The sequence below is a fragment of the Chiloscyllium plagiosum genome, chromosome 17 (assembly GCF_004010195.1).
Source record: "Chiloscyllium plagiosum isolate BGI_BamShark_2017 chromosome 17, ASM401019v2, whole genome shotgun sequence".
In the NCBI taxonomy this organism is placed as follows: domain Eukaryota; kingdom Metazoa; phylum Chordata; class Chondrichthyes; order Orectolobiformes; family Hemiscylliidae; genus Chiloscyllium; species Chiloscyllium plagiosum.
The window spans coordinates 39,563,431-39,590,829 of NC_057726.1; the positions used below are offsets into that span (position 1 = coordinate 39,563,431).

The following is a 27,399-nucleotide window of genomic DNA, read 5'->3' on the forward strand; positions in this document are numbered from 1 at the left end:
TGTAATTTGCCATTTGCTTTGTCCAACAACATTGTCATCATTACTGAATTGGTGCTTACATCCTTTACAGATGTTTAACACATGAAGGAATAAAGATCATTCATATCTTTAATGGTGAACTGCATTTTATTTATGATCTGTCAGTCTCAGAAAAGGAAAGATAAAGGAAAATACTATACACCCACCTTATGTTCTCAGGATTTACTAAATAACTCATAGTAAAGGAAATATTTTGAGGTATAATTGCTTTTCCAGCATTAGAAAATCCACATTTAATTTGCATGCACAAAAGTCCTGTAAACAGCAATCAGATAAATAATCAGTTTGTATAGTTTGATTGAAGGTTAAATATTGGCCTGGATTGCATGACAAATGCTGAAAATGTGTTGCTGGAAAAGCGCAGCAGGTCAGGCAGCATCCAAGGAACAGGAAAATCGACGTTTCGGGCATAAGTCCTTCTTCAGGAATGAGCCCTTCCTGAAGAAGGGCTTATGCCCGAAACATCGATTCTCCTGTTCCTTGGATGCTGCCTGACCTGCTGCGCTTTTCCAGCAACACATTTTCAGCTGTGATCTCCAGCATCTGCAGCCCTCACTTTCTTCTTGCATGACAAATCCTTTGCCCTTTTTCTAAAAATGGCACAAGACCTTTTAGTGCCACCTAAGCAAGGAGATTTATTTCATTATCTCATCTTAAAATAAGACATCTCAGGAAATGCAGTCTTCCTGCAGTGATCTAAATGTTTCCTATTTTTGTTTTAAAACTGTGGTGGTGCTGCAAAATGTTACAATTAATTTCTGAATGTCAAGTTCCTATCTGTGGGTGAGCAATCAGGAACGGACATAATTATATTAAAAATTAGTGAATAATACAAATCGGCAAAACTCTTGTTCTTTCATTTGTTTGATGGAATAAGAGATTCATGTATCAAGTCAGACCAAAATACAGCTTTCGAATTCCTAAAGTATTTTAGTGAAGCAGATAAATGTTAAAAGCAAGCATAAAAACATGCAAATAAGCCTATTTACTTAAAGCACTGCAAATTTCATGTGACCTATATGGACTTCAGCAAGGCGTTCAACAAGGTTCCCCATGGGAGACTGATTAGCAAGGTTAGATCTCATGGAATACAGGGAGAACGAGCCATTTGGATACAGAACTGGCACAAAGGTAGAAGACAGAGGGTGGTGGTGGAGGGTTGTTTTTCAGATTGGAATACTGTGACCAGTGGAGTGCCACAAGGATCGGTGCAGGGCCCTCTACTTTTTGTCATTTACATAAATGATTTGGATGAGAGCATAGGGAGGTACAGTTACTAAGTTTGCAGAAGACACCAAAATTGGAGGTGTAGAAGGCGGCATTTGGTATGCTTTTCTTTATTGGTCAGAATATTGAGTACAGGAGTTGGGAGGTCATGTTGCAGCTGTACAGGACATTGATCAGGCCACTGTTAGAATATTGCGTGCAATTCTGGTCTCCTTCCTATCAGAAAGTTGTAGTGAAACTTGAAAGGGTTCAGAAAAGATTCACAAGGATGTTGCCAGGGTTGAGGATTTGAGCTATAGAGAGAGGCTGAACAGCCTGGGGCTATTTTCCCTGGAACAGAGGCTGAGGGGTGACCTTATAGAGGTTTATGAGGGGCATGGATAGGATAAATGAGGCAAAGTCTTTGCCCTGGGGTTGAGGAGTCCAGAACCTGAGGGCATAGGTTTAGGGTGAGAGGGGAAAGACATAAAAGAGACCTAAGGGGCAACTTTTTCAAGCAGAGGGTGGTACGTGTATGGAATGAGCTGCCAGAGGAAGTGGTGGAGGCTGGTACAATTGCAACATTTAAGAGGCATTTGGATGGGTATATGAATAGGAAGGGTTTGGAGGGATATGCGCCGGATGCTGGAAGGTGGGATTAGATTGCATTGGGATATCTGGTTGGCACGGATGGGTTGGACCGAAAGGTCTGTTTCCATGCTGTACAACTCTATGACTGTATTTTGTTCAATATTAAGTAGCAGGAAGTATAAAATCCAATAATGTGACTATTTCTTAGAATGTCAATAACTGCTGAATGTCAGTGATTTTAGTCAGGTTGCAGGCTGCTAATTTCTTTATTCAGAGGATAATGGAGTTACTGGCTAGATCGGCAATGAATACCCATCATACATTGCCCTGAAAAATGTGATGGTGAGCTGCCGTTTTGGACCTCTGTCCACAACATCATTAGGGGGCTCCAGGATTTTAACCCAACGACAGCAAAGAAACGGTGATATACTTTCAAGATAGATTATGAATGGCTTGGAAAGTAACTTATTGATGGGATCTGCTATTTCTGTTGTATGGATAGTAACTTCTGAAGGTGCTGTCTAAGGAACCTTGGAGAATTTATGCAGTGCATCTTCTACATTGTATATCGTGCTGCTACTGTGCATTGGCGAAGGAGGGAGGAAATTTTTGTCAATTAAACAGACTTTGTCCAAATAGTGTCAAATTTCTTGAGTAGTGTTGGAGCTGCATTCATCTTGGCAATTTCTGACTTGCGTCTTGTAGATAGTGGACAAGGTTTGGGTGGCAGGAGAAAATTCACTTGCTGCAGTATTCCTAGCCTCAGACCTGCTCTTGTAGATATGGACTCACTGTATAAATACCACATCAGTTTCTGGTAAATAGTAACTCCCAGGTTTCAGATAATGGGAGATTCAATTATGGTAATGCCATTGAACATCAACACATGATTATTTCTAACAAAATCTAACCAAACAATCATTCATATGTGCAAGGCAAATGTTACTTAACACTTGCCAGCTACTATGTCCAGTTTCCAGCAAGCTTCCCCAATTTGTTAGGACTTTCCAAATTGTTTAGATCCATGCCAAGGACAGTGAACTGGCTCCCCTTGTTTATTTGGTCAGTTTCTTAGTTGGTTGCAACTAGGTGAATTAAAATAAAATATTTTCCCTTGTGGATATCATTCTCCCATACTAAATGAATTTATGCTTTTAAAAGGAATAATTTAATCAGATTTTCTTGTTTTAACAAAAGTTTATGAGTTATTAAATGCATGGACGTTTAACATACACACACGCATTAGAACAGAATGTCAGGAGAAGATACAAATTTAAAAAAGGTACATGGATCAGTCTCTGGGTCGTGTGTGTTATGGAACAGGCCAAACCGCCTCAAAACGTTTCAAGTAGCCCAGACCCTAACTTTGCTAGTTGTTTTAAGCAGGTGTGAGTGGATATGCCTGGAGTGATGCAGCTGTCCCAACTGGTTTGGCTTTTAAACAAACCAGAATTTATTTGCAAGATTATCAAATGAAATACAGACAAGAGAACAGAATACTGAATAACTTAACCTATCTGAAAACCCAACAAATTTTCCCAACTTAATGATGCTGTTTAAAATACTTGCAACAATCCCCATAAACACACTTTTGCAAAAGAAAGGAAACATCCAACACAAGTTCTTACGGGAGAGATGTCAGAGGGTGGATCAGCATGGACTTGCTTATTTAGGTCCAGCAGCTTCACTACTGACCACCTGCTAAAACCAAATCAACGAAGAGAAAAGGTAAGCTGGGAGAACTGGCCACTCTCCTTTCATTGTACAAGCTAGGTCCACTACTTTTCATCGTTTATATAAATGACTTGGATGAGAGCATTAGAGGCATGGTTACTAAGTCTGCAGATAACCCCAAAATTGGAGGTGTAGTGGATAGCGAAGGAGGTTACCTCAGATCACAATGGAATCTTCATCAGATGGACCAATGGGCTGAGTGGTAGATGGAGTTTAATTTAGATAAATGCGAGGTGCTGCATTTTGGGAAAGCAAATCTTAGCAGGACTTATACACTTAATGGCAAGGTCCTCGGGAGTGTTGCTGAACAAAGAGACCTTGGAGGGCAGGTTCACAGCTCCTTCAAAGTGGAGTCGCAGGTAGATAGGGTAGTGAAGAAGGCATCTGGTATGCTTTCCTTTATTGGTTAGAGTATTGAGTCCAGGAGTTGGAAGGTCATGTTGCGGCTGTACAGGACATTGGTCAGGCCACTGTTCGAATACTGCGTGCAATTCTGGTTTCCTTCCTATTAGAAAGTTGTGGTGAAACTTGAAAGGGTTCAGAAAAGATTTATAAGGACGTTGCTAGGGTTGGAGGATTTGAGCTATAGGGACAGGTTGAATAGGCTAGGGCTGTTTTCCCTGGAACGTCAGAGGCTGAGGGGTGATGTTATAGAGGTGTATAAAATCATGAGGGGCATGGATAGAATAAAACTAGAGGGCATAGGTTTGGGGTGAGACGGGAAAGATAAAGAAGAGATCTAAGGGGCAACTTTTTCACAATGAGCTGCCAGTAGAAGTGGAGGAGGCTGGTACAATTGCAACATTTAAAAGACATCTGGATGGGTACATTAATTGGAAGTGTTTGGAGGGATATGAGCCAGATGCTGGCAAGTGGGACGAGATTAAGTTGGGATATCTGGCTCAGCATAAATGCGTTGGATCGAAGGATCTGTTTCTGTGGTGTACATCTCTATGACACGAAGTGCTTTTTAAAAACCTTGAAAGCCTTTTGCCCAAGTCAGTATTTGTTAGCTATAATCAAACTGGTCCTAAAACCCTTCAAACCTGGACCTCCTGAATTCAGTGTTTACAAACCCTCTGGGGAAAAAAAAAACCAAGGATAACATAACCTTGTTTAAAGGAGCAGCATCATCACACGTATGATCTATGCAGTGTCCCATCCAGTGCCATTAGGAAGTGGTAGTAGCAGTTGGTAATGCACCCTGTGATGCAAGACTGTGGAGTGACTTAGGCGACAGGTGATAAAGAATGGAATAAAGGTCAGGCGTTGGAGTCCATAAAAAAAGGGGTGTATGGGGTGCTTGATAGGAAGGGCAGGCGTGGTTTTCAGCACACATTCCTGATACTTGACATTTCATCAGGCATGGGTTGCCTTCTGGATCTTTAAACAGAACCAACAAGAATGAGTAATCCTCTAACCAAAGCATTCAGAAACAGAAGGGCTGACACTGGAATGCAGTCTGGAAATAGGTTATGCTCAAATTAATGAACAAGTGTGTGTATGACTTTTTTCCCCTAAAGTGATCATGCTATTTACTTACTCAAATAGTAATTTTAATTTACTCTAATAATTCAGACAACATAAAGTACATTCAAACGCTTCAGCTACTATGTGGGTTTTGTAAATATTTATATTTTGTAGAAGTGACATGGTTTATTCAGATGACAGAATTCCATTAGCAGCTCAATAATTAACTCCTTCATGTGGAACGTAATTGCAACATCAAGATGGCGGCAGAGTAGGATGCTTCTGCTGGAGCTCTTCTGCTCACCTGTACTCTTTCTTCCCTTGTGTTTTCCACTCTTTTCTTCTTCTTTTCTTCCCTTAGTACTGGCAGCAAGTTACCGGGGCCTGCGATCTCCAGAGCAGCGCATGGGGAAGCAGCCTTGGAGCAGCACACAGGCAGCAACTCCTGGACAGAGCCCGGAGGAGGAGAGGCAGTCCTGGAACTTACCTTGGAGCAGCTGAGTACCAGTATGGAGCGGACAGGGCTTGGTGATGAGCGGGGACAGCTGTTGGACTGGGGTCGTTCACAGGCAGTCAGACCACATGTGGAGGCCCTGCGCTGAGCTACTACAATGAAAATATCGATCGAAATTTCCTACCTTAATGTCAACCCTTTAAATGATGTCCTATTTTTACACTTATTTTTCAACTCTGTAAAGCAATGCAATTACTTTTATTCCACTGCTCCATCCAAGAATGTACCTAGGTACTTGTACCTAAGGTGTCGCCATAATGAGGCAGATGTTGTAAAAACTTTTTACCGTACTTCTACGAATGGAGTACACGTTAACAATGAAAGGATATTCTGCATTGATTTATTCAAATTGACAGAACTAAAAAGGGTACAAACAGATATTTGCTTCTACTACAAAAAAAATTCAGATGGTTGGAGCTGAAACCTAGCTAAATGTATTTTAAACATAATTACTTGTATGGAATGCAGTGTGAATGCCAGTGCCTACCTTCCAATCAATGAGCATATCTGTGGCTTTGTGTTCCCTTTGATGGTTCCAAATATGTCGGGTATCATATCACCATTAAAACTGAAAGGGAATAAATATGACTTTAGCCAAACAGAATTTAAGGGATCAGATAATCAAGACTTTCAATCAAATTAAGTAAAACATTGAAAAACGCAACACCTTTCATACTTCATCACAATTGTACTGCAGAGCAGGAAAACTGTGTACATCAGAAAAAGGAGAAAACGCTATTTTTAAAGAAAGTAAACATGAAAACAGGAACACAAACAGAATTATTTATTCCCTCAGGTTTGTTTTACCGTTTAATTAGATCATGACCGATCTGCATCAGATCACCATTTATCCATGTTGCTTTCATATCCCTAAATAGCCTTGATAGCAAAATGATCACACTCACTGTTGAAACTTACCACTGTCTGAACTTCAATAGCTTTAAGGCAAACACCTTATACAACGCCTCTCAGGCAGTTGGGTACTGTGGCCAGTTTTAAAAAAAAAACAACCTATATCATACGGAATATCAGTACCAATTGGTGTAACTCTGAGAATAATAACTAAAAGCTATTTTTGGTATTGAATTTAAGCAGTGCTCAAACCTTCCAATTCACTATTTCTTATTTTCTGAAAATAGTGGATGAATTTTATCTGCAACATTCCACTAACTGAATTTGCAACTTGTGGAATTATAGACTAAAAAATATCATAAATTTAATAAAATAGCCAGCAAACTCAAAAACAGAACACAAAAACAATTGCTGAAACATGTTATGATACAGGCACACTGCATTTATATTAGAGATCTGCATGAATAGTTTGGCTTCACAATGCATTGCCACAAGCAAAACAAAAAATATAGTCTGAAAAATTACTTCCCCTTCAAAGAAAATCAAGAACCAGTAATCCAGTTAAGTTTGAAAACTGAAGTATCTTCCCCCTCTGCATTTCAAATTTATATGCAATACAATCACAATATGAATATTGTAATTATGTATATGAACATACATCATGTCATTTCATACAGGCTTCTATTTAATCAAATCTTTCCTCAATTCCACAAATGCATTCAAGTTAGTGCTGTAATTGAAAACGTTTTAAATGGTAACATAATTTTACCAGCATCCACTCGGATTTAAATTGCTACCAGTCCCCAAGCGTCATATGCTGATTAAGTTTTTAATATCCATAAAGTTAAAGTCTAAGGTGGTAACAAATATGCTTTACTTTCATCAAGGCAAAAATTCCCAGGATTAAAGTGGTGTGCTGGAAAAGCACAGCAGGAAAAAAAAAAATCAACATTTCGGGCTTTTGCCTGAAACATCAATTTTCCTACTCCACAGATGCTGCCTGACCTGCTGTGCTTTTCCAGCACCACTCTAATCTTGACTCTGATCTCCAGCATCTGCAGTCTTCACTTTTGCCTTAAACATTCTCAGGAGTTACGGATTTAAATTGCTACCAGTCCCCAAGCGTCATATGCTGATTAAGTTTTTAATATCCATAAAGTTAAAGTCTAAGGTGGTAACAAATATGTTTTACTTTCATCAAGGCAAAAATTCCCAGGATTAAAGTGGTGCTGGAAAAGCACAGCAGGAAAAAAAAAAAATCAACATTTCGGGCTTTTGCCTGAAACATCAATTTTCCTACTCCACGGATGCTGCCTGACCTGCTGTGCTTTTCCAGCACCACTCTAATCTTGACTCTGATCTCCAGCATCTGCAGTCTTCACTTTTGCCTTAAACATTCTCAGGAGTTAACTCTTAGAGAAACAACAAATTTAAACCTGAATTTGCTGGCAAACTTTCACTCAGCATACTATGCAACCAATTTGATTTGTTAACTCGTGGCAAATACAAGGATATGAATGGTATAGCCAATCACTTAAACAGACCAAGGCACGACAGAAATCTTACATCATAACTTATGCAAGGTATTAGAAGGGAAAGCAGTTACATTTAAAATTTTGTAAAACCAACTCTGAAAACAAATTTGATTATAAGGGTAAGTGAATTGCTCTAAAACAAATTCCAGTCAGTTGTTGTTGTTTGCAAGAATATTACAAGCCATTTTTTGCACTGTTCACATCTTGATATAAATGTTGTAAACTCTGAAAGCCAAGTGACAAGTTACTGTGGTGCTCTTTGGTCAGTGAAAATTTACCCTAAAATGTCTTTCTCAAAAATAATTTGTCAAGAAGCTGGAAGCCCAACTGGATGAGTCTTTCTTGAATTGTCACATGATATATTCAAAAGTATTGTAGGTCTACAATACAAAGTTTGAAAACCATGACTCTCATCATGTCCACTGGAGTTGGAAATCTTAAACTGCCTCGCGTTCCTGATTTAAGAATAAAATTTCGTACTTCCGTTACCATGCTGTATGACTATGACTCCATATACTTGAACTGAACAACAATAAATTCTAGGCTTGAGGCAAAGGGACAATTTTGGTGGGATAAAAAAGTCCAACGGGGGTTTGAAACATTAAATGATTACTTCTATGGATGCAGTTAAAAAGCTTTGTGCATTTGATTAGATTAGATTCCCTACAGTGCGCAAACAGACCCTTCGGCCCACCAAGTCCACACCGACCCTCTGAAGAGCAAACCACCCAGACCCATTCCCCTACATTTAACCCTGCCCCTAACATTACGGGAAATTTAGAATGGCCAATTCATCTGACCTGCACAGCTTTGAACTGTGGGAGGAAACCGGAGCACCCAGAGGAAACCCATGCAGTTCTCAAAACTTGTGGGAGCTCATCCAGCTGGAGCCATTTGAATAAAAAAAAGACAGGCAACATGGTTGGCTCAAATTACCACATGTGAACTGGTTGCTGCTTAATGGAATTTCCTAATCTTTGCTGAATCACTATCGTTCGATTCATAATTAAAACATTCAAAAAATATGACACTGGCTGTGTCTTTTTTGCCATGATCTGATTTAAAAGCCAATTCACAGATTTATATTTGATGTACTATTATACCTTTTAATTGTGCAGGTATCCAAACACCAATGACAGGACTGACCCAGTTTCAATAGCTAATTCTAACAGTGAAGCTAAAAGATATCAGTCTTTCAAATTTGTGGTGAAAATATCCAAATGATTGGAGATACATTGCATTAATATATTCAAGTTACATAATTAATAATTATATTAAGCATTAATCATTTCCTTAGATGCTGAAGTTTGTTCAGCTTTATTCCAATCAGCAAGTGCAGATTTTTTGAAAATTCAGTTTAAAAGTCTAATGATGATCATGAAACTATTGTTGATAAACCATTGTGGTTCATTGATGTCCTTTAGGGAAGGATTTGTCACCCTTATTTAGTCTGATCCAGATATGACACAAGACCCACAGGAAACTGGTTGACTCTTAACTCCTTTTTGGATAATTAGGGATGACAACAAATGCTGTCCGACCCAGTAACACCCAAAGCCAATGAACAAATACGAAACAAAATCCTTATTTGGTGCATGATCAAAGTGTTACAACCTTCAAGAATGAAAAATGTTAAAGTTATCAATGGGACATAAATTCACAATTAGTTACACAGAATAGAAAGTAGCATAAATCAAAAGTTGCAAAAATATACCAAGAGAAAAAAGAAAAAAAAGTGATCAAATCCCTTAGTTTTGCCTCTACTGCCTGCCATTTAAAAAGCAACTGTCACAAAACAAATCAGCCAAATTATGCTTCATCAATTTATTTCTTGACCACATTGCTCCCTATTTATAAAATTACTATTAATCACATATCAAACATAAACTTAATTAAAAAGTAAGTCTGCCAATCTTATTAGTTAAACGAAAATGCAGATGAGAAATGAGAAAATATCAAACGTTAACAAAGCAGTACATTACTTACATTCGGTGTGGATTTTAAATATTTTTGAATAGAAAATAAGAGATATTTAAGTGGAAAATTAGAAATACCAAGAACTGGAAACTAACAATTGCTTTGCAATTTTGGTCTGCAAGTAATCATGCAATCTGCATTTGGTGACCCAAGTTGGAGGGGACACACTGAACAGCAAAGGGAGTATGCGAACTTGAAAGTAATTCACTGTTTCAGATGGGAGGAGTATTTCGGTTCTGGATTGAGAGAAAGGTGGTGGTGAAAAAGGTGGTGGTGAAAAAGCAGATGCTGCATCTCATGTCTACATGGAGGGTGCTGTCGAAAGGGGACAGGGCGTTAAGTGTAATGGCAGATTGATTCAGGATGCTCTAAATGGATCGATCCTTTCAGAATATGGAGAGGAGGGAAATAAGAGGAATTTTACGGTGACAATGCTCAACAGGTAGGGTAAACTATCTATTGAATGTGGAGGGTGTTTGAATGGATGATGAGGACAAAGGGACCCATCCCAATCTCTGTCTCTTACATCTAAAAAAAGCCTGGAAGAATACTGGACATTTATCTAGTACTGACTTCTTTTCAGTTGAATAGCATAGCATTACATATAGGGCAAGTGCGTAATCAAAGTGATGACAGCTTGCGGCATTTAGGTTACTTGGTAACTTTCTAAATTATCATGAAATGCTACAGTGCTTTATCAACATTTTTCTTATGTTCACAAATACAGCAAAACCTGCTTTTAGTCACAAATATAAATTCAGGAACAAGTGAAGAGGGCTCTCAGGATGGATACCTCTACCACAATATGCTGACTCAATAATTATGTAGTTCTTTCAGACTGTATTATAACTACAAAACTGAAAACAATGAATATTTTTATTAAGACTTGTCTTCTCACACAGAAAACCTTCAGCTCATCCACATCTAACAACATGCTCTGAAAGCTTGGCTCACATTTGACAGCTATAACAAATTGTACATGAGCAGGGGAAATTATCTACAATATCCTAAACAAAACATAAAAAAAACACACAATCAATTAATTTCATCTCCCCATATTCAGGGATTTTGAAAGAAGTAAAGCAAGGATCAGGACCTTCTTCAGCCATATCTATTTGTGCATAAGTGAATGCATTTCAACAAAGCTAAAGTTTCGATAATTTTTTTGCTTAAAAAAAAGTAAGAAGCAGGGTAAAAAAAATTACCACCATCCAAAAAGATGGGGTAATGACCGAGTGGTATTATCGCTGTACTGTTAATCAAGAGACCCAGATAATGTTCTGGGTTGAATCCTGCCATTGTAGATAGTGGAATTTGAATTCAATAAAAGAAAATCTGGAATTAAAAATGTATTGATACTATGAATTCATTGTCAATTGTTGGAAAAGACCACGTGGTTCACAAATCTCCTTTAGGGAAGGAAACTGCCATCCTTGCTGGTCTGACGTATTTGTGACTTCAGACTCTCAGCAATGTGGTTGACTGTCAACTGCCCTCTGGGCAATTAGGGAAGGGGGAGTAAATGTTGGCCAAACCAGCGACACCCTCATCCATGAATGGAGGAAAAAATTATGAGTCAGATCAGGACATTTGGCCTCTCAAATAAGCTCTACCATTTAATACAATAATATGATCGGAGTAAATAAAAGTACATACATTTGATGGTAAACTAGTTTCTGCTGAGAAGGAATGTGGTTTGCATGCTCAATGGTGAGATTTGCAGGGCTAATACACAAGTATTTTGCTTAAATCAGCTATAGCTCATTGAGAACTTCCCCATTTTTGACTTGGAAGATTACAGATTCAAGTGAAACAAGAGATTTGAAGTTACATTCCAGTGCAAACTTGGAGGAATACCATGATGTTGGAGGCCATTTAGTTGAGACATTAAGTCGTGGCTCAGTCTTCCAACCCTGCGAAGGCGTTAAATCCCATGGTATTGCTTTGAGGGTGGCAGAAGGATTTTCCTGTGTCCTTAACCAACAACAGTAAAACAGATTATCGAATTGTTGTTGTTCATGAGACCTGCTATAAACTGTTTAGCTGCCACATTTCCAAAAAAAAAAACAATTGCTCAGCTGTTTAGAATTATACCTCGCACAAAGGAAGATGATGGTGGTTGTTAGAGATCAGTCATCTGAGCTCAAGGACAAGAACCAGAGCACTTCCTGTTGGGCTCCTCAAGGTAGTGCCCTTGGCCAACTATTGCAGCTGCTTCAATGACCTTCCCTCCATCATAAGGTCAGAAGTGGAGGTCCGCTGATGACAGCACAATGTTCAGTACCATTCGTTACTCCTCAAACACATGCAGCAAGATCTGGATGATATCCAGGTTTGGACTGACAAGTGTCAGGTAATGACCTCCAATACCAAGAGAATCTAAGCATCAACTTTTGATATACAATGGCAAGACCACTGAATTCACGACTAACAATGCTATAAGGTTACCAATGATTAGAAGGGACACTGGACTAGTTCTGCAAGTACTGTGGCTATAAGAGCAGAAACTACGAACACTGCAGCATATAACTCGCCTGACTCCCCAAGCCTGGCCATCATCTACAAGGCAGAAGTCAGAGGTGTGATGTATTCTTCCAGGCCCAAAAACACTTGACCTGCTAGACGGCATCCAAGACAAAACAGCCCACTTGCTTGACACATCCACAAACAGTCACTCCTTCCACCACCACCACACAGTAGCAAGAGTGTGTACCACCTCGTAAGATGCACTGCAGAAATTCTCTTAAGGGTCTTATACAGCATCCTCCTGTCACAAAACTGGTTCACGTTTTCCTAAAAGCTGTTCCTTTTCTCAAGGATATTATGTCCTTGTTTTTTTTCAAGAGAGGTCATAAATGCTTCCGGTGTCGATTAGACTAGTTTGGTACAGAGATTAAAGGGTATTCAGAGGCCTTTTTGTTTATATGTAAACAAATGAGACTTCAGACCAAAGTGGTCATGTTTCAGAAGTGACCTGTATAATGGAGGGGGAGTAGTCAGCTTTCTGGGCGGCACTGTCGTTCAGTGGTTAGCACTGCTGCCTCACAGCACCAGGTTTGAATCCAGCCTTGGCCGAATATCTGTGTGGAGTTTGCACATTCTCCCAGTGTCTGCGTGGGTTTCCTCCGGGTGCTCCGGTTTCCTCCCGCAGTCCAAGTGTGCAGGTTAGGTGAATTGGCCATGCTAAATTGCCCATAGTGTTAGGTGCATTAGTCAGAGGGAAATGGGTCTGGGTGGGTTACTCTTCGGAGGGTCAGTGTGGACTCCAACTTGTTGGGCTGAAGGGCCTGTTTCCACACTGTAGGGAATCTAATCTAATATAATCTAATCTTCTAGCTGAACAGTTTAGTCCAAAACAGTGTGCTTATGTGGAATCTCTCCCTCCCTCTTTCTAACTTCAACCTGAAAGCATCTGTTCCACTTTTTTTTTAAACTGGTCTTTAAGGGGGTTTGCTTATTGGGACTGTTGAGTATATTCAAAGCAGCATAATTAAGGCTAGTTTGGATAGACTGAGTTCTGTCAGAGTTTTTTATTCTTTTTTTGTGTTTCATTGTGTAATTTTGTGAATAAGCGTTTTTCTGTATTAAAACCTCGCTAACTTACTCCTGGTAATTTTCACTATACACTTACTGAAACAAATTGCAAAGTTATGGTCTAGGCTGCCTGCTCAAGAATGTTTTGAGTGGTCTAGCCTAGTCCATAACATTCCAAACCCGTGACTATTACCATCTAGAAGGACAGGGGCAACAGATATATGGGAACACCATCGCCTGCCAGTTTCCCTCCAAGGTGCTCACTACCCTGACTTTATAGCATCACAGAATTCTGATGATGCAGGAGGCCATTTAGCCCATTGTGCCTGCACCAAATGTTATCGAGCAGGTCAGGCAGCATCCAAGGAACAGGAGAATCGACGTTTCGGGCATAAGCCCTTCTTCAGGATTCCTTGGATGCTGCCTGACCTGCTGCGCTTTTCCAGCAACACATTTTCAGCTCTGATCTCCAGCATCTACAGTCCTCACTTTCTCCCTAAATGTTATCTAGTCAAGCTCCACCATCTAGTGCCAATCTCTTGTCTTTTCTCCATATCCCTGCACACCATTACACAACAAAATACCATCAAATGCCCTTTTGAGTACCTGAATTCAATCTGCACATTTCTAGGCATATTCCATACCCTAACAACTCACTGTTTGAAGACGTTTGTTTTCTCACATTGTTTTAAACTGATGCCTTCTCATTCATGATTCATTTACAAGCAGAAACAGCTTCTCCCTATCTATGCTGCCCAGCTTGCTCACAATTTTGAAAATTTTAATCAGATCTCCTCTCAGTCTACTCCTCACCAGGAAGAACAGTCCCAATGTCTTCCATCAATCCTCATAACAGTAGTTTCTCAAATCTGGAACCATTCTCGTAAGTCACTTCTGCACTCTCTAATACATTTAGATCTTTCCTAAAATGTGGCACCCACTAATACTCCAGATTAGTTTCAACAAGTGTCTTGTACAAATTCAACATTACCTTTCTGATTTTAGATTTATTTATAGGGGCATGGACTTACAAGAACTATATGCTTTAATTATTGTGGTTTTCACCTGTCCTGTCTTCTTCAATAACTTGTGCATATATACAATCATGCCTCACTGCTCCTGCACCCCTTTTAGAATTGCATCCCCTACTTATCTTTCAGTGCTCTCCCAAAGTACAACGAACCTTATTTGCCACTGCATGGCCATTCCACCAACTTGCCAATATTGTTTTTAAGTTCCATACTATTGCCCTCAGAGTTTACAATTTATCTAAGTTGTGAGTCATCTGCAAACTTGGGTATTGTCTCCTGCATACCAAGATTCAGATCATTAACATTTTCATGACCCAGAAATACATTACTGCTCCTTCAGAGTCACTAAGTCAAAATCCTGGGAATTCATCCCGAACAGCACTGTGGGCCTACCTATAACACGTGAACTACAACAGTTCAAGAATGCAGTTTGCTGCTGACTTCAAGGGCAACAAGGAATGGGCAATACATGCTGGGCCAGCTAACGATGCCAAAATCCCATGAATTAATTTAAAAACAAAAAAAAAGTCACAACACTGAATACATATAACAGGCAAGTCATAGGGTTTCTCAAATATCTTTTCAAAGAATTTCAAAAGATGCTGGACTTCATGTTTTCCAATCAATATTACAGCAGCTTCTCATTTGAACCAACGTAACTGCTTAGACACAGTGGTGTTATATTTGTGCAGAAAGGCCATCAGATATACATTTATTCAAAATCACAGCTTTTTGTTTTCATCAATAGCAACAATTAAATAATCTACACTTGTCAAATCATAAAGCACGGCAACAGACCCTTTCATCCAACCAGTCCATGCCGAACATAATCATGCTGAAATTAAACTAGCCCCACCTGCCCGCTTCTGGCCTATGTTCCTCCAAACCTTTCCTATTCATGCATTTATCCAAATGTCTTTTTAAATATTGTAATTATACCTGCATTCACCACTTCCTCTGCTAGTGTATTCCACATGCCAGCCACGTTCTTTGCCTGTCTTTTCTAAATCTCTCTGCTCTCACCTTAAAAATGTATCCGCTATTCTTGAAATCCACACCTTAGGGAAAATAAACAACTACCATTGACTATATATTCCTCTCATTATTTTATAAACTTCTATCAGGTCACCTCTCAACCTCCTACACTTCAGTGAAAAAAGTCCCAGCCTTTCTTTACAACTCAAATCTTCCCTACCCAGTAAGATCCTGGTAAATCTCTTTTGAACCCTCTCCAGCTTGATAGTATCCTTCCTATATTGGATGACCATAACTGGACATAGTATTCTAGAATAGGCCTCACTAATGTGAGGCACATCTTGGAATACAACCTTAACATGACTTCCCAACTCTTACACTCAAAGGACTGAGCAATGAAGGCAAATGTGCCAAACACCTTTTACTCAAATCTTCCCTACCCAGTAAGATCCTGGTAAATCTCTTTTGAACCCTCTCCAGCTTGATAGTATCCTTCCTATATTGGACGACCATAACTGGACATAGTATTTTAGAATAGGCCTCACTAATGTGAGGCACATCTTGGAATACAACCTTAACATGACTTCCCAACTCCTACACTCAAAGGACTGAGCAATGAATGCAAATGTGCCAAACACCTTTTTAACCACCTTGCCTATATGGACGCAAACTTCAAAAGAATTATGTATCTGCATCTCTAGGTCCCTCTGTTCTCAAACATTACCCAAGACCCTATCACTAACTGCATAAGCATTACCCTTGCTTGCTGCACTAAAGTGCATTTATCCAGATTGAACTCCATCTGCCATTTTTCAGCCCACTGACCCATTTGATCAAGATCCCTTTGTAATCTTAGAAAACCTTTTTCACTGTCTTCTATGCCACCAATTTGTGTGTCATTCATAAACTTACTGCCCTTGCCTTCTGTATTCTCATCCAAATTAGGTCATTCTGATGAAGGACTTATGCCTGAAACATTGATTCTCCTACTCCTTGGATGCTGTGCTTTTCCAGCACTCCACTGTCAACACTGATCTCCAGTCCTCACTTTCTCCAAATCACTGATATAAACAACAAAAAAAGGATGCAGAACCAATCACTGTGGCACAGCATTGGTCACAAGCCTCCAATCTAAAAAGGAACCTGCCACCGTTATTCTGTCTCCTGCTGTTAAGCCAATTATGTATCCAATTGGCAAACTCACCCTGAATCCCATGTGACGTAACTTTACTAGTTAGTTAGTCTACCATGCAGAATCTTATTAAAAGTTTTACTAAAATCCAAATAAAAATGTTTACTGCCCTGCCATTGTCAATCTTTTTGGTAACTTCCTCGAAAAACTCAGTCAAATTTGAGATACAAGATTTTCCTCACACAAAACTATGCTGTCTATCCCTAATCAATGTTTGCCTCTCTAATTGTCCATAAATCCTATTTAGCACATTGTTGCTTTTTATAAAAAGGCAGCACTATATAAGTGCATAAAAAGTGCACTCTCTATAGCTTCCATTTTGTATGTTTGCATTCAAAGTTAATGTTTTCGTTTGATATATACTTCCTTGAAATAATTTGATACACTTCTGTTAAAACTGGTATAGTAATGCAAGTTGTTTAACAGAAAATGTTTCTAGAAATTAAATGTGATATTACTGTATTTAATACTATTTTACTATATTTATAACACTGAATAATTAGATTAGATTCCCTACAATATGGAAACAGGCCCTTGAGCCCAACAAGCCCACACCAACCCTCCAAAGAGTTACCCATTCAGATCCATTTCCCTCTGACTCATGCACGTAACAATTTAGCATGGCCAATTCACCTAACCTGCACATCTTTGAGCTGCGGGAGGAAAGCAGAGCACCTGGAGGAAAACCACGCAGACAGACGGAGAATGTGCAAACTCCACACAGACAGTCGCCTGAGGCTGGAATCGAACCTGGGGCCCTGGTGCTGTGAGGCAGCAGTGCTAACCACTGAGCCATTGTGTCACCTGGTCTATTGCCATAGATTGATTTTCTTTTCTCCACATACTGCCTAATCAACCATTCCCATCCATTAGTGCTAAAATGTCAGATTTAATGCAATTCACCCAACTGAAGACAAGTGATTCAATGTGCTGTTTCATGTTGAATGGCCACCGCATGAACTACCACATCATAAATACATAGCATCCATTTATGCTTTCCTACTACTGGAGAATTCCTGAATGTCAGAATAGCTGTTGCAGTTCATCATTTTTTTTGTCTTTTCTTGTTTCAGTTGTTGTTACAATTCTTCATCAATGTCACTTAAAAACACCACAACTTCACATTTTTCTTTTAAAAGTTCCCATTAAACGCAACTGGCAATTGTTGAGAAAATTTATCAATTTTCAATTTGCCTTCAAGACAGCAAAGAAAGGAAACAAAATTGACAAAAGAAATGGTCTTTAGTGAATAAAAAAAAAGCTGGTATAGCTGTAACTGTGCTTGGCCAGTCAGAATGTCACCCCCATATTGATATGTTGATTTTATTAATTACAGTGTATCTGCATCCATTAAGTGATAATAAAATGGATAAATCAAGGATCTAAGTTCATTCCACAAAATTCAAAAAAAAACTTGGCTGGCTTGATAGAAGGATACACACAAGAGAAAGCAAGCAATAGTTTATCATTTTCTTCTTATTAGAGATTCTGATTACCTACTGTTGCTAAGATTAACCAATTTTTTTGTAATTTTACTAAATAGCTTCAAATTAGTAAACTGCAGGTGTTGTGCATTCATTGAAACACAATCGTAACCTCCCTGAGAAGGGAAGAGCATTCTAAAAGTACGAATGTTTCTAAGGCAATGTCCATCGGCACTCTATCTGGTGAAATTTAATTTCTTGGTTGCCAACTGAACGGCATTTTGTTTCTCAGCCCAATGAATAACTGGCAAGCTTCTCCTTAAATCGGGGTAGCCAATAATTATCAATGATCAGGACTAGAACTTAACTGAAATCTTTTTAAGAGGGGTTCAATGTGGGAAACATCTACTATACAACAAATGCATCCAGATTTTTTCTCTACTGTTAGCCACTCATGTTACTGCACAAAATAAATTATTCAAAATTGTGAACGTTAATCTCAGCAATAAATTTGACTGACAAATTCAGAATAAAGGAGGACCACCCAGATTCTGGATCAAGTGAAATGAGCAACAGCAACAACAGTCAATGGATAAAGGAAAAATGTGACTAGTTTGCCTATTAGTTTTGAACTAGTTATAAGAAAAAGATAAGAGTAAACGTTCCTCTACTGCAATGTTAAGAGATCAACTGCTTTCCATTTACTTCAGAAAAAAATTGAAACTCCAATTCTGAAAATTTGGCGATTCACCTTTAAATAGTCACTTGGTTTTACAGAAATTTCAGTACAGTCATGAAAAAAAAAGAGACATGATGAAGAAACATTTCATCTTGCACTCATCAAAACAAAGGGAAAAGCGATGAATGCAGGGCAAAAACCTTTGACATCATGTCTCCTTTTCGAGCATGTCACAGCTCAATTACTTTTGAATTTTACATATTAATTTTGCTTTCCATATTTGTTTGGTTGTATTCAGTCTCCTTAAAAGTCCAATTGACATAATCAATTTCTCAAGTGTTGTCTAGCATAAATTAAATTAGACTTTTGAACAGCCAGCAACTTTCAAATCACTCAGTTTCAGAGAAGAGCAAAGCTTTATATATACAGTGCAATGTAAAATGCAGAGCAACCTTTATGCAATGTCAGTTGGATACGCAAATAGTCACATTTAACTGATTACAAGTATAGTTAATATTGAAAAAGCATTTTGCTGTTTTCAAATTTAGCATTATTTGAACCATGACAATTGTTTGAAGATTTATAAAAATAATTTTACGACAATTGCAAAAAGTTAAAAAAGTGACATTCACTGCAAAAGTGACTACTAGAAGGAACATTAACAAGATAAAAATTCAACTTATATTCCCTGTTTAGAATAAATTCAACTGGTTATTCATTTGCACAATTCTGAGAGTTATTGCTAGCACTCACAGGGCTGAATAGCTTTACTTGACAATGTGGACAGACATGCTTCTTCACTATTAGACCCCTTGTAATGAAACAGAATATTTCAAGAAAAATCAGCATGAAGATCCCTCCCTAGCTATTCCTCAACATTTTAATCAATGCATTGTTTGCATCATTTTCTGTTTTAGATCATATTCATATTGCTTAAACTTCGTAGAACAATACTATAAAATACATGTAAGATTCAGAATTCCTGCACTTGGTCCTCCCAAAACAAAATAGATCATCCAGAGTTGTTATACAGACAGAGTAGGAGTTACCTTTTGACCCATGTTGTCCATGTCAGTCATTAAGCATCTATCTATCTAATCTCATTTTCCAACATTTGGCCCAAGGGCTTGAATAACGCGATATTTCACAGATTTGTCTAATATATCTCAATACTTCTGAAGAATGCCTCAATTAATAAAGGGTAGCTAGTCAAAAAGAAATAAGAACCAGCATGGATAGAAGTCCTGGACTTTGAATTAAAGACAGCAATTCTAAAATATTTTTGAAACAGGACATGTGAATAATTTCATCATTTTACCAAATTTTTACTTTCTCTTCTTGTTGCTACCCTTCTAATTTCTGATTTGAAAAAGAAATGCTCAGTAGATAAATATACCTCATCTTTTCTCCTAACTGAAGTATTACTCAGCATTATTTTTCATCTCTGGAAAAATGCAACACAACAGTTATATCAGCTGAGATAAAAATTAAATCAAATCAGTCAATTCAGCACACTTGCAGTCTTATTCAACCAGGACTTTGAAACTGTCAAGTATTTTCCAGTCACAGTTCCACAAAGGAATTTAAGAAGGGGTGGCATGAATAAATAATTTTCATTACATTGGATTAGCACATGGTAAAAGTAGCAACCAAACTGCATCCTTTATTATAGACTTAGTCACATTCAAATACAAGTTGAGACAAAGAAAATACTTACTCCAGTACTAGTGGTTCATCCAAAAAGCTGTGCTTTAAACTGGTAAAAAGTTTTGAATCTAAGAAAGAAAAAGAAAAACAATGTACTTACATACAATCAAAAAACCTCATGTGGTACTCAATGCAAAGTTTCAACAAAATATGCTAAAATGTACAAGTTTTCAATTGTATACAATCAACAGACTCAGCAAAATCTATAATGGCCCACTCTCAGGAAGCCAACTACAATGATATTCTACTGTTCAATTAGTAACATTCTCACCTGCAAATCAGATGATTTAAAGCTTAAGTTCCAATCTAGATACTTGAGCACAAAATTTAGTAGGATACTTCAATGTGGTACTGAAGGAGCATTATACCATTGCAGCTGCTTTCTTTTAGATGGTAAATTAAACAGAGACCCAAGTTTGTATTCTCAGATAAACAAAATAAAAAATTCGATGGACCAGCTTTAAACAACAAGGGAGTTCTCTATTGTGTGCTTGCAAAATTTTTCTTCAGCTAGCAACTATAAAAACAATGATGTAGCTCTTATTATACTATAGCTTTTGAGACTTTGTGGTGGAGGCTACCTGTCTTGTTTCCCAAATTAAAACAGAAATACCACTTCAAAATCTGACTTTCTTGACAGTACAGCAATCCTGAGGTCATGACAGAATCTATTCAAATGAAAATTTTATAAAGTCCTAAAAGATGAGACTTATTCACTTGCTTCCTCCCTGTCAGAGTCTCCCCACATCAAAATGAAACATTCAATAGTTAGTATGATTTGAGATGCTCCTGTTGAGACTAGGTTTACTTAAATCACATAATTGTATCTTGATTGTTTCTCTGTAGAGCTTACATAACATTATTTTAAAACAAAAAGCCTACTCCAAATTCAAAGTTGCTTCATTTAAATTAGTGTAAATAATCAAAATACTTGACTCCAAACAGTCAGCTTGGTGTGTTACTTTCATTGTTTAATTTGAAACATTATATACTTGAATTGTATAATTATAATTAAAGTCTCTTTCTTTATTAAACAAAAAAAATAAAAAATAATGATATAATTTGGACAAAGGTCAAAACACATTTAGTAATATGCACAAGCTTACCCAATGTTTGGTTACTTCCCCAGAAAATAACAATGCTTGTGTTGTCACTGTGACCCTTAGATCGAAGAGCAAGTAAGACATCCATTTGTGAGTCACCATCATAGTCTCCTGGAACCACATTAGTAATCACCAGATCACTGAAAGGAATAAAAGTAAAAAGTAAACATTCAACCATTCTACTTTAAAAATGTAGAAAAGAGAGATAATATAAAATGGGTACTTACTTCTGCTGAAGCACCACTTTGGGTTTTGGCTTATAATAGGGTGTCTTTACATCAGCCAACAAGATTATCAATTGATTTTCTATAACAGATAAAGGAAAATTTAAGAAAATTAAAAAAAGAATATCAATTGTACATAATTTTCAACATATCATAATGTAAGAGGATTTTTGTTTCATATTACTCAAATTATTTGGAAGATTGCCAAAAAGACATAACCCATTTTTTTTTAAATCGATCCTAAAGTCAAAGTGTGTCATACTGAATCATGGCAGTGAATCCCAATAGGAAAGTATATGGAAATTGAAACTTGCAAAGTTGATTGATCCTGAAAAATTGTCATTTCTTGGGTTCAGTCAACATTGTAATGATGCAACTGAAAAACAAAAAAATTTCTATAACTTGTGATTTGATAAAGATGGTTTGAAAGAACAATGTGCTTTGTTTTACGTTGGAAATAGGTATACTATCAACTGATTTCAAAGTGCATTGAATAGTAATTGGGGAAAAATGCAGTCTATTAAGAAAATAATCGATCTGTTTTGCAAACGTATACCTTTAACCATCCAAATATTTCAAGTTCCACCATAGAATAAAATTAGTGAGAAATCTGTCTGGTCTGGCTTTTGCTCAAACAATCTAAAACTACACTGCTTGGTTCTCTCCTCAGAGCCTGATATCACCCTTTGAATCAAATAATGATCTTATTTTCCCTTCAAAGCTGCAATCCTATCAGCATGAACAATGTTCCCTGCCAAAGCATTTCTTTCTTCAACAACTAGCAACAGTAAATGAGCTGGACATAGAAGAACAACTGCTCAGTGGCAATGTACTGATCAGAGTCAACCACCTGATTCAAAATTTTTCTTGTTGTTGAATTTTGAATCAAAATAAAAAAGATCTGGCAGTTACCTGTCAATCAGCATTAACAGGTGTACTCTTCACGGCAATGCCTCTGCCAATCAAAGTCCAACTACCAAAAATCAACATTCCCCTCTCATGTAACATAAATTTATTGGCTATCCCGTGGCTCAGTGGTTAGCACTGGGTTCAATTCCCAGTCGTGTATGGAGTTTGCACGTCTGCGAGGGTTTCCTCCCACAATCCAAAGATGTACAGGTCAGCTGAATTGGCCATGCTAAATTGCCCAGAGTATCAGGTGCATTAGTTAGGGGTAAATATAGGGTAGGGAAATGGTTCTGGGTTGTTTACTCTTCGGAGGGTCAGGGTGGCCTTGTTGGGCCAAAGGGCCTGTTTCCATACTGTAAGGAATCAAATCTAATCTAATCCCTTTGAATTTGTGTTCTTAAAAATTGTCCTGACGAGTATAAAGCGAAAAGCTTTGATAAAATGTGTATTGTTTTCAGTGATACTCAATATAAGAAATATAAACAAAAAAAAACAGGAAGAGTTTCTACAAGGTTATAAAAAGGAAAGGCAAAAAGAGGAGCTCAAGTAAATATCAGTTTCATTCTTAGGGGAAATCAGATTCATAGAGTCCTATAGTATAGAAACAGATCCTTCAGTCCAACTAGTCCACGCCGACCATATTCCCAAACCAAACTAGTCCCACTTACTGGCTTTTGGCCTGTATCCTCCAAACCTTTCCTATTCACGTACTTGTCAGAGTGCCCTTTGAACGCTGTAACTGTATCAACAGCCATCACTTCCTCTGGCAGTTCATTCTACATACTAACCACTGTGTAAAAAGTTGCCTCTCATATCCTTTTTAAATCTTTCTCCTCCCACCTTAAAATAAAATTTTAAATTTTAAAATCCCACACCCGAGGAAAATGATCCTTACTATTCACCTTATCTTGCCGCTCATGATTTTATAAAGAAATGGAAAACAAGAAAATGGTAGAGCTTTTGAACAAATATTTCATAGCTTTCTTCACAGTTGAAAACAATACACGTATCGTAATGATAATAGAAAATAGAAGCAAATTACATTGATGCAATACTACATAATGAAATGCTACAGAAGGATTTGGGTGCCCTCCTACATGAATCACAAAAGGTTGACACGCAGGTATGGCAAACAATTACGCAAGCAAAGCGAATGTTAGTCTTTATTGCCTGGAAGATGAAGAGGTGAGACTTTGACGAGACCACACCCAGCATTCCACGTGCAGTATTGGTATTCTTATTCAATTCTTTAGGATGCAGTTCAGAGAAGGTTTACAAGTTGATTCCTCGGATGAAAGTGTTGTCTTATGCGGACTGGTTGAGTTACATTGATTTGTTTTCATTTGAGTTTAGATGATATTGTTGAAACACAAGATTCCAACAGATTTGACAGAGTAATTGTTGACACAATGTTTTTCTGGAGGAATTTAGCACGAGGGAGCATTATTTCAGAAAATAAAGTACAGTAACTGGTTTAAAAATGGCAATGAGAAGACATTTACTCTCGAAATTTGGAGGTGTCGGTGTTGGATTGGGGTGGACAAAGTTAAAAGTCACACCACACTAGCTTATAGTCCAACAGGTTTATTTGGAAGCGCTAGTTTTCGAGGTGCTGCCTCTTCATCAGGTGGTTGTAGAACAGGACCATAAGACACAGAATTTATAGCAAAAGGGTTACAGTGTCATGGAGCTGTAATGATAAACAAATTCAGATAGAGTCTGAGTCTTGCATCTTTTAGAATGGGATATATAAATCCCAGAACTCCTTTTAAGTTACATTCTCAAGATAGCTTCAGCATTTCTAACAATAGGTGTATTCTCAGCTCAGATAATGTATTAAAGATGTGAGGTTAAAATATGTCTATGTCCCAATATTGAATCAGACTGGTTCTATTTCTTAAGTGGGACTTATAGAATCTTACATGGATTTCTGCTGTTTTTGAGTAAAATAAAATGTAATTCTGCAAATACAAATTCACCCCATAAACTTATATGTGTGCGCATACAGGAGACTGAGTGTGCGCGCAAGTGCATGTAAGCTTGAAGTATGTGCGTGAGTGTGATGGGGTATAAGCCTGAGAGGGTGTGTGTGTGTGTGGGCCAGAGTGCAGGAGATGCATGTGTGTGCGTATGAGAGAGGGTCTGCGTGCATGCATGAGTATGTAGGAGTATGTGTGAGAGGGAGAATGAGAGCATAGTGCAGTGGGGTCATCTGTAGTGTGACATGGACCCAAGGTCATGGATGAGGCCATCTCAATGGGTACTGAACTTGCCTATCAGCCTCTGCTTGGCCACTTTGCATTGTTGCTTCTGGACTTCAGAACAAGCAACAACACAAAATGGCCGAGTAGAGGCTGATAGCCATATATAATATATACACACATATACACACACACACACACACACACACTTCTACAAGCACTCAAACCCAGCTTCACTCTGTCTCTCCTGCACGTGCGCACATAAGCTTATGGGGTGAATTTGTATTTGCAGGATATATTTTGTTTTGCTCAAAGACTGCATAAATCAACGTAAGATTCTGTAAGTCCCACTTTAGAAGTAGAACATTGGGACACAGACAGACCTTAACCTCACACCTTTATCTGAGCTGAGATGGCACCTACTGTTATAAAAGTTGAAGCTATCCTGAAAATGTAACTTAAAAGGAGTTCTGGGATTTACATATTAAAGAACCAAAACTAGCATATCCCATTCTAAAAGATGAAAGACTCGGGCTACATTTGTTTAATATATTATTACAGCTCTAAGACACTGTAACCCTTTTTCTATAAATTCTGTGTCTTATGGTCCTGCTCCACAACCACCTGATGAAGAGGCAGAGCCTCGAAAGCTAGTGCTTCCAAATAAAACTGTTGGACTATTACTTGGTGCAGTGTGATTTTTAACTTTATTCTTGAGAGCCATGAATGCTTAAAATTTTCTACCCCAGAAAGCTGGGGAGGTTGAGTAATTTAGCAATGTAATGGCCGATAACTTATTCAAAAAGACAAAGTCAAAACATTTCACTGGGCCTTTATCAGGACTGAGAAACAAGAAATCCAACTGATATCCCCTTTCAAAGTTTTGTTTCTTGAGTCTCAGTCTTCATGAGTGCAAAACAAAAAGCCTCCATTTGGGTCTCTTTTTAGCAATGGTTGTTTGTTTGTGAGGCTTGGCCACAGATTCCTGAGCATAGATGAATTGACCCTGGAGTTCTTCAAAGTCTCAGAAATGTGTTAAAAAGCTTCAAATTGTAAACAGTGGTGCTGTAAACTACCTAGTTACTTTTAAAATGAAAGTAAGGAATCAAAGAAAATAATCAGTATTTCTACATGGGTAAGAAGTTAGCACGCTTCCTGTAATCATGGGGAAAAGGAAGCCATTTTGAAATTGGTTACAGGCTTCTCTATCAGACATCAATTGCAGTTTTGCCTCGGGAATTTCTGCCAGTTAGGAGCTGTACAGCAAATGACACATGTAGCTTGGCTTGCACCTTAAAAAGAAAAAACTGACCCTATTGTGCACCATATAAAACACAAGGAAGAACACAGCTCAGATTCAAGATCCCATTTGTGAGGAGTCAATGAAGGTTTTAAGTTTTGTCAAGCTTGCAGCTATAGGAAGAGATTTGTAGTGTAATTCTCACAATGAGAGATAGTTCTGCGAGTGGAAATGATCGAGCTGGAAACGTGAAAAGGCAGTTGGGAATAACTGTAAATTGTTTGACACATGGACAGTAATTCAATGGAGAGTGATACTAAAGATGGCTTTAAAAGGAATGGTTTATTTTCATAGCTTAAAAAGTATAAATTATCTAGAAGAGAAAACTGTTTAGCCAACACTGCTTTTGTTCAGCTGTTTATTACACTAAAATTTGAAAACATGAAATGTTAAGGGGTTATTTCTTCAATTCTTTGAACTTAAAGTTTAAATTTTCCTTAAAAGTTCATGGTCTCTTTGCAGATGTGAAAAAGTACACAAGATGCAAGTGATCAAGTAGTGACTCCCAGGGATATATAGCTTAAACAGAAACAGTAGCAAATTTCCTCAATTTTTTTTTCCTGTTTAACTCTTTTTCCTGCCATTTTCAACCCTTTGTACTGAAGTTCCTTCAATCACAACTGCCAGAAATTATAAACAAATTCTCAGGATGCCTTAATAAAATATATATAAAACAACATCTCATGCAGCCATTTTATTTAAATTAATTGGCTTTTGAGAGAAAAAAAAACACACCTTAAAATTTATTCAATCGATCTTACTCATACAAGATTCTGGCTGCCCTAAATTGCATTAAGCATTGTTAACTTCTCACATTGTACGGTTTAATAAGATTACGACTATTCTGATTGTGGCCTCCATTCCACATTCCCACTTATCCCCAATAAAATGTGTTCTACATAGAGTCATAGAGATGTACAGCATGGAAACAGACCCTTTGGTCCAACCCGTCCATGCCGACCAGATATCCCAACCCAATCTGGTCCCACCTGCCAGCACCCGGCCCATATCCCTCCAAACCCTTCCTATTCATATACCCATCCAAATACCTCTTAAATGTTGCAATTGTACCAGCCTCCACCACTTCCTCTGGCAGCTCATTCCATACACGTACGACCCTCTGCGTGAAAAAGTTGCCCCTTAGGTCTCTTTTATACCTTTCCCCTCTCACCCTAAACCTATGCCCTCTAGTTCTGGACTCC

At 38.0% G+C, this 27,399-nt stretch overlaps 1 protein-coding gene across 1 annotated transcript in view; it reads right to left on the bottom strand.

Annotated features, from left to right (window-relative positions):
* The window catches only part of itfg1 (integrin alpha FG-GAP repeat containing 1), a 238,056-nt gene that overhangs the window by 202,429 nt on the left and 8,228 nt on the right, over window positions 1–27,399 (bottom strand). The window contains exons 2-5 of the mRNA XM_043706920.1: window positions 21,791–21,869; window positions 21,567–21,703; window positions 20,471–20,528; window positions 6,042–6,122 (exon numbers count right to left, since the gene is read on the bottom strand). Of these exons, the coding sequence (XP_043562855.1) occupies window positions 6,042–6,122; window positions 20,471–20,528; window positions 21,567–21,703; window positions 21,791–21,869 (355 nt within the window). The remainder of the gene's footprint in view (window positions 1–6,041; window positions 6,123–20,470; window positions 20,529–21,566; window positions 21,704–21,790; window positions 21,870–27,399) is intronic.